Source organism: Chiloscyllium plagiosum, unplaced genomic scaffold, assembly GCF_037043375.1.
Source record: "Chiloscyllium plagiosum isolate Xiang-an unplaced genomic scaffold, Cpla_swu_hap1 HiC_scaffold_4, whole genome shotgun sequence".
NCBI lineage: Eukaryota > Metazoa > Chordata > Chondrichthyes > Orectolobiformes > Hemiscylliidae > Chiloscyllium > Chiloscyllium plagiosum.
Genome location: NW_028270142.1, coordinates 147742344 through 147753932, shown reverse-complemented (window position 1 = coordinate 147753932; position 11589 = coordinate 147742344). Strand labels below are relative to the sequence as shown.

The 11589-nt window shown below is 44.9% G+C and overlaps 1 protein-coding gene and 1 pseudogene across 3 annotated transcripts in view; both read right to left on the bottom strand.

The window, feature by feature from the left end:
• Positions 1-1361: 1361 nt before the first annotated feature.
• faim2a (Fas apoptotic inhibitory molecule 2a) overlaps positions 1362-11589 on the bottom strand; it is a 56514-nt gene continuing 46286 nt past the window's right edge. For all 3 annotated transcript variants that reach the window (XM_043687571.2, XM_043687570.2, XM_043687572.2), the window contains one exon: positions 1362-2920. In XM_043687571.2, the coding sequence (XP_043543506.1) occupies positions 2774-2920 (147 nt within the window). In that variant the 3' untranslated portion in view covers positions 1362-2773. The remainder of the gene's footprint in view (positions 2921-11589) is intronic.
• Positions 8109-11357, bottom strand: LOC122549521 (small ribosomal subunit protein eS6 pseudogene; annotated as a pseudogene).

The following is an 11589-nucleotide window of genomic DNA, read 5'->3' as shown; positions in this document are numbered from 1 at the left end:
GAATGTAGCTGGGATTGTTCTCTTTGGAGCAGAATGATTAAGGGGAGATATAACACGTGCTCAAAATTATGAGGTTTGTTTCTAATGGCAGGTCAGCATCTGACATGCGGAGGTGATGGCCTGATGGTATTATCACTTAGCCTGTTAATGTTTTGGGAACCTGGGTTCAAAACCTGACTGTGGAAAATGTCAGTATTTGAATTCAATAAAAAATCTGGAATTAAGACTGTAAAAATGAAATAGTTGCAGATTGTTATTAGAAACCCATCTAGCTAAGTACTGCGACCCTTACTTGGTCTGGCTTACACGTGACTCCAACTAAGAGACAGTGAGGTCTGCAGATGCTGGGGATCAGAGTCGAGAGTGATGTTGGAAAAGCACAGCAGGTCAGGCAACATCCAAGGAGCAGGAGAATCAACGTTTCGGGCAAAAGCCCTTCATTAGGAATCCTGATGAATGGCTCCGGCCCGAAACGTCGATTTTCCTGCTCCTCGGATGCTGCCTGACCTGTTATGCTTTTCCAGCACCACACTCTCAACTCTTGATCTCCAGCATCTGCAGACCTCACTGTCTCCTAGTTGGAGTCAACCTTACTGTGAATCCTCTTCCAAGGATGCCTACCTTGAAGAAGTTCTCCTCCTTTCTCACAAAGATCTCAGCGAGTCCCTCTCTCACTGTTCTCCCCAAGTCCTCACCTGATGAAGGGCTCTAGCCCAAAACGTTGATTCTCCTGCTGTTTGGATGCTGCCTGACCTGCTGTGCTTTTCCAGCAACACACACTCAACTACAGGTGACTCCAGACCAATAGCTATGTGGTTGATACTTTTTAACTGCTATCTGAGCAATTAGGAATTGTCAATAAATGCTGGCCTAGCCAGTAACACCTACATCCTGTCAATGAATTACAAAGACAATATATTTTAATAGAATAAGCTGCTTGAAAGTGTGGTGGAAGCCAATTCAGTAGTTGTCAAAAGGAATAGGATGAATATTTAAATGGGGAGAAAGTGAGGACTGCAGATGTTGGAGATCAGAGCTGAAAAATGTGTTGCTGGAAAAGCGCAGCAGGTCAGGCAGCATCCAAGGAGCAAGAGAATCGACGTTTCGGGCATAAGCCCTTCTTCAGGCTGAAGAAGGGCTTATGCCCAAAACGTCGATTCTTCTGCTCCTTGGATACGCTCTGACCTGCTGCATTTTTCCAGCAACACATTTTCAGCTCTGAATATTTGAATGGGAATGTTTGAAAGGTTCTGGAAGAAGAACAGGGAGAAGCTATGGTTAATTGGATATCTCTTTCAAAGAGCTGGTACAGAAATATTATTATCATTGTAGTTACTGAAAGGAAACAGCTTCCAGACAAATTGAAAAGGCAGTAACAATATTTAATTAAAAGAGCACAAAGATTGCAAATATTTTAAAAAATACTATCACAAATTTCACATTAATACACTGCCTGAAAGTCTATTCTTGTTTTTGAAAGGCCATTCACCTGTTTTTGTTCACTTCTACTTTTCACTGAAAGAAAGTTTCAAGGACAGAGGCTGCCTTGGTCTAGGCAGAACATGGAGAGAACCTGCTTGTATTACAGCCTGCAATCACTGGTGTGCTGAGGGCTGCTGACTTCACACATTGGGATGACCAGACAAAGGACAAAGTACCACCCACATCAGCAATAGAAAGCACATCAGAATTGCCAGTGCTGCAGGCTACACAGGGAGTAGTGGATGATGCAGTGGGGTTGGAGGTGGCAGACTGAGTAAGACTAACATTGAAACATGCCACAACACATCAGCACTTGGCTGCTGCCAACTCTGCTCCATAACAGGGATATGGGAATTACCTAGGTGTATTTGTGAGAAACAGTCAAAAAAACAGGTGGTGAAAGGACAGGCACTGACTGTTGATTCGGGAACAGGTAACAGCATGCAGCAGAATCATTTAGGGACTTAATAAGATTTTGCTGCCTTATTTACTGAGTTATGTGCGTTCACAAGGTTGTTAAACCTGCCAACCAGAACCAAAATACAAAACGTTCTGTTTAAAGCAGAACACAGGTAGAATTTATCCAAACTGACAATTGTGCCTGGGACATTACACAACACAAAATACACTGAAACCAAAATCCAGTTTAGGTTATAAAAAAAGTTATAAGGGGGAGTGATCTGCTAAGGTCATGTTCTCTAGTCCGTGGGGAGCTACAGAGAACATGGCTAATGAGGGCAAGGAGAAATTCCACCACAAATGCTGACCCTTGGACAACCTCACTGAGTGAATGTGTAGTTTTGATGCTACTCACTTTGGTTAATACATCAGAGTGTCTACCAATCAGCCACCAGCATCACTATGGATGGAACAGAACTGGGCTGTTACATGCTTTTGACATTTAAAGCTTAAGTTACAACAGAGTGAGGGTTGTAGGCTCAGATCAGAGAGAGGCTTCTCTGTGTTCTGACACAGGTTTGTTTCAGGACTGGCTCCTTTCCTAGGGACATTCCCAGCTCAGGGAAGCTCTGTATATTGCACGGAGAGAGAACAAAGTACCTTATTCCCTGGAGGGAGCTGAACAGTGAGTGAAAAGGTTTGGGACTAAAATCTTCATAATTGCACATTCAAGATCAGAGAATTTAATAAAAGCAATGGAAATGATCACTGATCTCACAGGTGGATGGGGTTTAAGGGAAGGGCTTAGTGGCTGCTTGAAAACACTCAAGATAAAACAAAAAAAAGTACAGCTTAAATGATGATATAAAATCATTGAGGAGTCTGAAGTTGCTCAATCCCGACTTCCAAACAACTGGAGGAGGAACATGAAGATGTAGATGATGTCTGTGTATAGGCAGAGTGCTCCAAATACATATTCTTCAGGACTTAGAGAATAGCGTTTGTTCCCCAGGAGAAGCTGTGTATCATAAGCCAGGAACTGCGAGAGAAACATGGGATGGTAATCATACAAGTTCAACAAAAGGAATATGTACACTAACACAACTTACACAAAAAGGTCTCAAAATCCTTATTGAAAAAGCAGGTTTACCATAGAGTCATAAAGCACAGAAACAGACCCTTCAGTCCAACCAACCCAGGCCAAACATAATCCCAAACCATTTCCTCAGCAAGTTCATTCCACACATGAACCTACCCTCTGTGTAAAAAGTTTGTCTCATCTTTTTTAAATCTCTCTTCTCGCCTTAAAAATGTGCCCCTTAGTCTTGAAATCCATCATCTTAGGGTAAGACACCTATCAGTAACTCTATCTACATTTCTTATTATTTTAGAAACTATTGGTTGTAGGTGCCTGGAACATGTTGCCAGCAGAGATAGTAGAGACATGCACGCAAGATTCAGGTGTGTCTGGACAGGTGCTTGAGTAGGTGGGAAGCAGAGAGATACAGATGCTAAGGAATCGGGTGATAGGTTTAGACAATGCATTTGAATCGGCTCAGACTTGGAGGACCGAAGGGCTGGTTCCTGGGCTGTAAATTTTCTTTGTTCTACTATCAGGTTGCCTCTCAGTCTCCTATGCTCCAGTCCTGTCCAGCTTCTCTTTATAATTCAAACCTTCCATACCTATCAACATCCTGCTAAATATCTTCTGAAACCTCTCCAGCTTAATAATATCCTGCCTATAACTGGGCAACCAGAACCGGACACAGTATTCCAGAAGAGGCCTCATCAAGGTCCTGTATAACCTCAAAATGACCTCCCAACTCCTGTACTCAAAGGACTGAGCAGTGAAGGCAAATGTGCCAAACGTCTTTTTAACCACCCTGTCTATATGTGACACAAACTTCAAAGAATTATGAACCTGCACCCCTAGATCCCTCTGTTCTACGATTTCCAATGTCCTACCATGAATTGTATAAGCCTACTCTTGTTTGTTCTACCAAAATGCAATACCTAGCATTAATCCAGATTGAACTGTCTGCCATTTTTCAGCCCATTGACCCATTTAATAAACTTTCTTTACTGTCACTAATTTTGATTATAGTCCAACACGTTTAATTGGAAGCACTAGCTTTCGGAGCACTGCTCCTTCACCAGGCCTATCACCTGATGAAGGAGCGGCACTCTGAAAGCTAGTGCTTCCAATTAAACCTGTTGGACTATAACCTGGTGTTGTGTGATTTTCAACTTTGTACACCCTAGTCCAACACCGGCATCTCCACATCATGACTAATTTTGATGTCATCTGCAAACGTACTAACCAGAAAAACCACAGTTCACAATATAATCACTGCATAATTATTTCTTAATCCAAACCCCAGGAAGGGATAGAAGTCCAGTCCAAGTGCTCATAACTTGCGCCATAAAATAGAGGAGCATAATTAGGCCATTCAGTCCACCAAATCTGCTCTGCAATTTGATCATGGATGATATTTCTCAACCCCATTCTCCTGCTTTGTCTTGTAACCTTTAATCCCCTTACTAATCAAAAATCTATCCATCTCTGGCTTAAAGACACTCAATGACTTGGCCTCCACAACCTTCTGTGGCAATGTCCACATCCACTCTATTAAGGTTTCTTAGTATTCTGTAAGTTTCAACAAGATTTCACCCTCATCCTTCTAAACTGCATCCAGTACAGACCCAGAGAATTCAACTGCTCCTCACATGCCAAGCCCTTCACTCCCTGTGAACCTTCGCTGGACCCCTCCAGGGCCAACACATTCTTTTAAATAGAGCCTGAAACTGCTCACAATATTCCAAATGTGGCCTGACCAGAGCCTTCTACAGCCTCAGCAGTCCATCTCTGCTCTTGTATCCAAGTCCTCTTGAAATGAATGCTAACATTGCATTTGTTTCTTTAACTGCCAAATAATGTGCATGTTAACCTTAAGAGACAGAACAGGACTCGTATGTACCTTTGTGTTTCAGATTTCTGAAACCTTTCCTCATTTAGAAAATAATATAAGCCTCTATTCTTCTTACCAAAGTGTATAACCTCACACTTTCCCTTATTTTATTCCACTTCTTTGCCCACTCTCCTAGCCTGTCCAAGTCCTTCTGCCTCTAACACTAGCTGTCCTGCACCTATCTGAGTATCATCTGCAAACTTAGCAACAATACCCTCAGTTCTTTCAGCCAGATCGTTAACGTGTAATGTGAATAGTTGTCCCAGCATCGACCCCTGTGGAACTCCACAAGTCACCGGTTGCCATCCCAAAAATATGATAAATTGGGGAATGGGGAGGTGCAATGACACCTGGGTGTCCTCATATAAGAGTCGGTGAAAGTAAGCATGCAGGAAAGGCGGCAAATGGCATATAGGCTTTAATAGCAAAAGATCAGAGTACAGGAGTAGGGAAATCTTGTTGCAGTTGCACAGGCCCTGGTGAGATCACACCTGCAGTACTGTGTGCAGTTTTCATCTGAGGGTGGTCTGGTTCTGGATGGAGTGCAGCAAAGGCTTACCAGAGTGATTCCTGGGATGACTGGATTGATGTATGGGAAGAGACTAGATTGGGTAGGGACTTTATTAACTGGAGTTTAGAAGAATGAAAGGGGATATCATAGAAACCTTTAGAATTCTAGCATGATTAGTCATAGGGTAGATGCAAGAAGGATGTTCTCAATGACAGTGGAGTCTAGAAACCAGTGTCACAGTCTCAGGATACACAGTAGACCTTTTACGGCTAAGTGAGAGAAAGTTCTTCACCCAGAGAGTGGGGAGCCTGTGGAAGTCTTTGCTACAGGAAATTGTTGACACCAAAATACTGAAGGCTTTCAAGAAAGATGTAAATATAATTCTTGGGGCTATGGGGAGAAAGGATATGGGGAGAAACTGGGAAAAGGTTATTAGTCCAATGACCAGCCATAATCATACTGAATGGTGGCACAAATTCAAAGAGCTGACTAGCCCACTCCTACTCCTATATTCTATGTTTCTTTGACATTTCCAGACTCTCAAATGACTTCCCTTCCCTGAGATCCAATGCTTCCAGCCACTGGACCCAACATGTTCCTTCTGTGCCCGAGACACAAATAATCCAAACCCTCCCCAACCAATACTATCAAACCTGGCCCCTCCTTCCACCACTCTGTACCTGACCCCCAACACCAGTGTGGAACAGCAATGTGTTTCCATCCTGTGGCCCGTCTCTGTTCTGATTCTGCAATGTCATATGACTGCAAGGTGAGATGAGAGTGATAGCCCTTGATATTAAAGCTTCATTTGACAGAGTGTGGCATCACAGAACCTTAGCAAATCTAGACGCAATGGGTATCGGGGGCGAATCTTCCAATGGTTGGACTCCGAGATGGCACTGGAGTGTGGTGACTCTTTGTGAACTGTCCCTCAACAGATCATCCTCTCATCTTTTATAGTTATTCTACTCTTTCAATCTCAATTGTAAATCTGTCAAAATTATTAACAACGTTCTCCTAAATTTACTTCCTGGTCTGGCAATCTTACTACCTTCAGAAACAACCAACTGCCCAACGGGATCTGACCTTAGAAAGCCCAGGACTGGGACCACAACAATGAGGTGACTAGCCACTTAGGTCTGACCTGGATGCTGATTGATGGCCCAATGTCCTTCTGCACCACATGAGGATCTAACAGAGGTCAGGCCAGACAGAGAACAAAACCCTCCGAGCGTTTGAGACTGCGACCATTGTCCAGGACACCACCAGATGCACACACTTACTTTCCAGAACGGCAGACTATCCACACCAACTCCCGGCCCAATAGGAAACAGCCACTCACTCATGAAATGTAGGAGACACCTTGGCCTGCAAGTAAGACTGAAATAATAGAGTTTCAAGAGCACCCCCTCTCCTCCCTCCTCCCCAGCATACTCCAGGCAAATGTCCAAGCCATTGAAAACAAGCTGGACGAATTTGAAGCTAGACTCACCACCAGAGGAAATTCAGAGGCTACTGTGTGTTCTGTTTTACAGAGACATGGCTCACTCCTGGTTCACCAGACTGTGCCTTACAACCAAATGCTTTTCAATTCACCAAATGGACGCACAGGAAGGCAAAGGGCAGAGTGGTCTGGCTCCTGATCAACACCTCCTGGTGCTGAGACATAACGACTCTGGTGAGTTACTACTCCCTGACCTCGAATATCTAAAGGTGAAGTGCCATCCCTACTACCTGCTGCGCAAGTTTCCTTCTGCTTCCCTGACAATAGTTTACATCATACTCCATGCAGAAGTGAAGAGCGCACTTGATGAAATATACTCTGAGACCACGCTCATTGTAGCCAGTGACTTCAACCTGGTGTGCTACCAACTTACTATCAATGCAGTTTCTGCCCCACTAAACGCCCATTGTTACGCAACCACCAAAGATACCTCCCGTTCCATTCCCCACCTGCATTTTATAAATCACACCATAACGTGGCTCCTTCTCTCAGCTTAAAGCAGAAGCTGAAGGGTGAGGATCTGGTGCAGAAAGTCATGTAGTGCTGGCCCAAGGTAACAGATGAGCTCCTCCATGACTGCTTGGAGTCGGTGGATTGGTCAATACTCAAGAACTCAGTGACCAATCTAAAGTATGCTATTGCCATCACAGACTTCATCAATAAGTGTACAGAGGACTGTGTACCAAAGAAGTTAATTCGAGTGTTCCCCAACTGAAAACCAAAGATGAATTGGGAGATCCACTCCTTACTGAATTGCAGGTCTGAGGCGTTCAAGTCAGTTGGCCCTGACCTATACAGAAAATCTAGATGTGATCTTTGCAAAACCATCAGGGCCAGCAACAGACAATAGAGTCCCGTACAAATCACATAAACACTTGTCAACTGTGATAAGGCTGACACAACATTATGAGCCAGGAAGTAAAGTTGAGTAAAATCAGTAGCAACAATACATTCTATGCTCATTTTGAACAGAAGGTCAGTGAAATGATGTCACCCACCCTGACAGCTTCGACTGCCCCTGTACCCATAGTCATCACCGTATGGGTCAGATTGGCCTTCTAGAGGGTGAACCCATGGAAAGTGATTGGTCTGGATGGAGTCCCCAACCATGCACTCAGATACTGCATGGACCCACATGGTGGGTGTTTTTGCAGACACCTTTAACTTCTCCTCACTACAATGTGAGGTTTCCACCTGCTTCAAGAGGACCACCATTTTTTTTTCAACTAAATCTCTTTATGCCACCAATATTTTTATTTTTGGCTAGATTCAGATTTTGATGTGGAGGCCCTCAATGAAGAAAGATGACGTCTCTTTGCAATCTGTTCCTGATGTTTCTCCTTAGCTTCCTTCATCCTTTTGGCCAGAAGCTTGGCATATTCTGCTGCAGCTTCCTTGTTCTTTTGAGAACGAGGTTTCTTCAGGGCAATGCGTCTCCGCCTATGTTGCAGAACACGAGGAGTTACCTGACACTGAATTTTGGGAACTTTGGTTCTCAGCTTCTTACCTTCCTTGCTGAAAGGTCTCCTTACAACATACTGACGTACATCATCTTCCTTAGACAGTTTACGACCTTTGCTCGCCCTTTTTGGGCCAAGACGGTGGGGCACAGTATTGTCTGTCAGTCCTTTTCACCTTTTTTAATAATAACTAAATTCAGGACACTCAGGTTGGTATCAACAATGTACCCACGGACAGATTTCTGTTTGCATTCGCCAGACCTCCTTGGACGATAGCATGAATGCCCCTCGCTGAGCAGCAGGTGGACGTGGCCATTAGTCAAGACACCTTGTTGCTCAGGGAATCCCTGCTCATCATTGCCACCACTGCTGCGCACAATGTATCCCTTCCATTTGTCTCCAAGACAGTCCGCAGCTATCTTAGTGGCCATGCGTTTCTCATAGAAAGTCCGCAGCTTTTGCTCATTGTCCACTTCAGTAAGTTTCCAGCAGCCAGTGGCTGGGAAGGAGATGTTGAGCTTTGTGGAGGATCAGCAGCAATCACTCCACCGCCACCCGGGGAAAGAGCAAGAGGACCACCATTATCCTGGCACAATTCATGACTCCTCAGACACTGAAGCAGTCCATATCCAAATTTAGCAAGATGTGGACAATATCCAGGCTTGGGCTGACAAGCGGGAATTAGAACCCCTACAGTGTGGAAACAGGCCCTTTGGCCCAACAAGTCCACACCAACCCTCTGAAGAGTAACCCACACAGATCCATTCCCCTACCCTATATTTACCCCTGACTAACTACACATCCCTGAACACTATGGTCAATTTAGCATGGCTAATTCACCTAACCTGCACTTTTTTTTTGGATTGTGGGAGGAAACCGGAGGACCCAGAGGAAACCCACGCAGACATGGGAAGAATATGCAAACTCCACACAGACAGCTGCCCGAGGCTAGAATCAAACTCAGGACCCTGGTGCTGAGTCAGCAGTGCTAACCATTGAGCCACCGTGCTGCCTTAAATAACATTCACACTACACAAATGCCCAGGCCATGACCACCATCAATAAGGGACAATCTAACCACCGCCCCTTGACAGTCGATGGCACTACCTTCACTGAATCCCTCACTATTCAACATTCTGGTTGTTACCATTGACCAGAAATTGAAGCGAACTAACCATACAGTGGTTACAAGAGCAAGTCAGAGGTTAGGAATCCAGCAGGAAGTAACTCACCTCTTGACTCTCAAAGCTTTTCCACCATCAACAAAACACAAGTCAGGAATGTGATGGAATGCTCCCCATTTGCCTGGATTAGTGGAGCTCCAACACTCAAGAAACTTGATACCTTAAGGGGAGGCAACAGTCTAGTGACATTATTGTCGGACTACTAATCCAGAGACCCAGGTAATGTTCTGGGATCCTAGGTCTGCCATGGCAGATGAGTGAATTTAAATTCAATAAAAATCTGGAATAAAAGTTTAATAGCTACCATGAAATTCAAAGTTTGAGAGAAGATTTGTAGCTCGGGTGCTCGTTGTTGTGGTTCTGTTCGCCGAGCTGGAAGTTTTTGTTGCAAACGTTTCGTCCCCTGTCTAGGTGACATCCTCAGTGCTTGGGAGCCTCCTGTGAAGCGCTTCTGTGGTGTTTCCTCCGGCATTTATAGTGGCCTGTCCCTGCCGCTTCCGGTTGTCAGTTTCAGCTGTCCGCTGTAGTGGCCGGTATATTGGGTCCAGGTCGATGTGTTTGTTGATGGAGTTTGTGGAGGAGTACCAAGCTTCTAGGAATTCCCTGCCTGTTCTTTGTTTGGCTTGTCCTATAATGGTAGTGTTGTCCCAGTCAAATTCATGTTGCTTGTCGTCTGCGTGTGTGGCTACTAAGGATAGCTGGTCGTGTCGTTTCGTGGCTAGTTGATGTTCGTGGATGCGGATCGTTAGCTGTCTTCCTGTTTGTCCTATATAGTGTTTTCTGCAGTCCCTGCATGGGATTTTGTACACTACATTGGTTTTGCTCATGCTGGGTATCGGGTCCTTCGTTTTGGTGAGTTGTTGTCTGAGAGTGGCTGTTGGTTTGTGTGCTGTTATAAGTCCTAGTGGTCGCAGTAGTCTCAACCAACTCACCAAAACGAAGGACCCGATACCCAGCATGAGCAAAACTAATGTAGTGTACAAAATCCCATGCAAGGACTGCACAAAACACTATATAGGACAAACAGGAAGACAGCTAACGATCCGCATCCACGAACATCAACTAGCCACGAAACGACACGACCAGCTATCCTTAGTAGCCACACACGCAGACGACAAGCAACATGAATTCGACTGGGACAACACTACCATTATAGGGCAAGCGAAACAAAGAACAGCCAGGGAATTCCTAGAAGCATGGCACTCATCCACAAACTCCATCAACAAACACATCGACCTGGACCCAATATACCGGCCACTACAGCGGACAGCTGAAACTGACAACCGGAAGCGGCAGGGACAGGCCACTATAAATGCCGGAGGAAACACCACAGAAGCGCTTCACAGGAGGCTCCCAAGCACTGAGGATGTCACCTAGACAGGGGACGAAACAAAAACTTCCAGCTCGGCGAACAGAACCACAGCGACCATGAAATTATTGTCGATTATCATGAAAAACCCATCTCAGTCCCTCATGTCCTTTAAGGAAGCTGCCATCTTCACTCAGTCTGGCCTACACTTGATTCCAGACTCACAGCAATGTGGTTGACTCTCAACTCTCCTCTGGGCAATTAAGGATAGACAATGATTGCTGGCCTAACTAGCGACACCCCCGTGCCCCATGAATAAAAGTAAATCATTCACAAGAAAACAGTTGCTTCATTGGCATCCCCTCTCTCCATCACGGACGCTCAGTAGCAGCAGTGTGTACCACCTACAAGCTGCACTGCAGAAACTCACCAAGACTCTTCAGTACCTTCCAAACCCAGAGGCTCTGCCTCCTACAAGGACAAGGTCAGCAGATACATGTGAACACCACTACCAAACAGAAGTTCCCCTCCAACCCCATACTATCCGGAATTGGAAATATATTGTCATTCCTTCAGTGCTGCTGGGTCAGAATCCTGGAACTCTCTCCCTAAGGGCGTTGTGAATGTACTTGCACTACATGAACTGCAGCGGTTCAAGAAGGCAGTTCACCACCACCTTCTCAATGGCAACTAGGAACAAGCAATAAATCTGGTCAGCCAGTGATGCCAGACTCCATGAACGAAACCAAACCAGAAAAGGTGCTCCAGGTA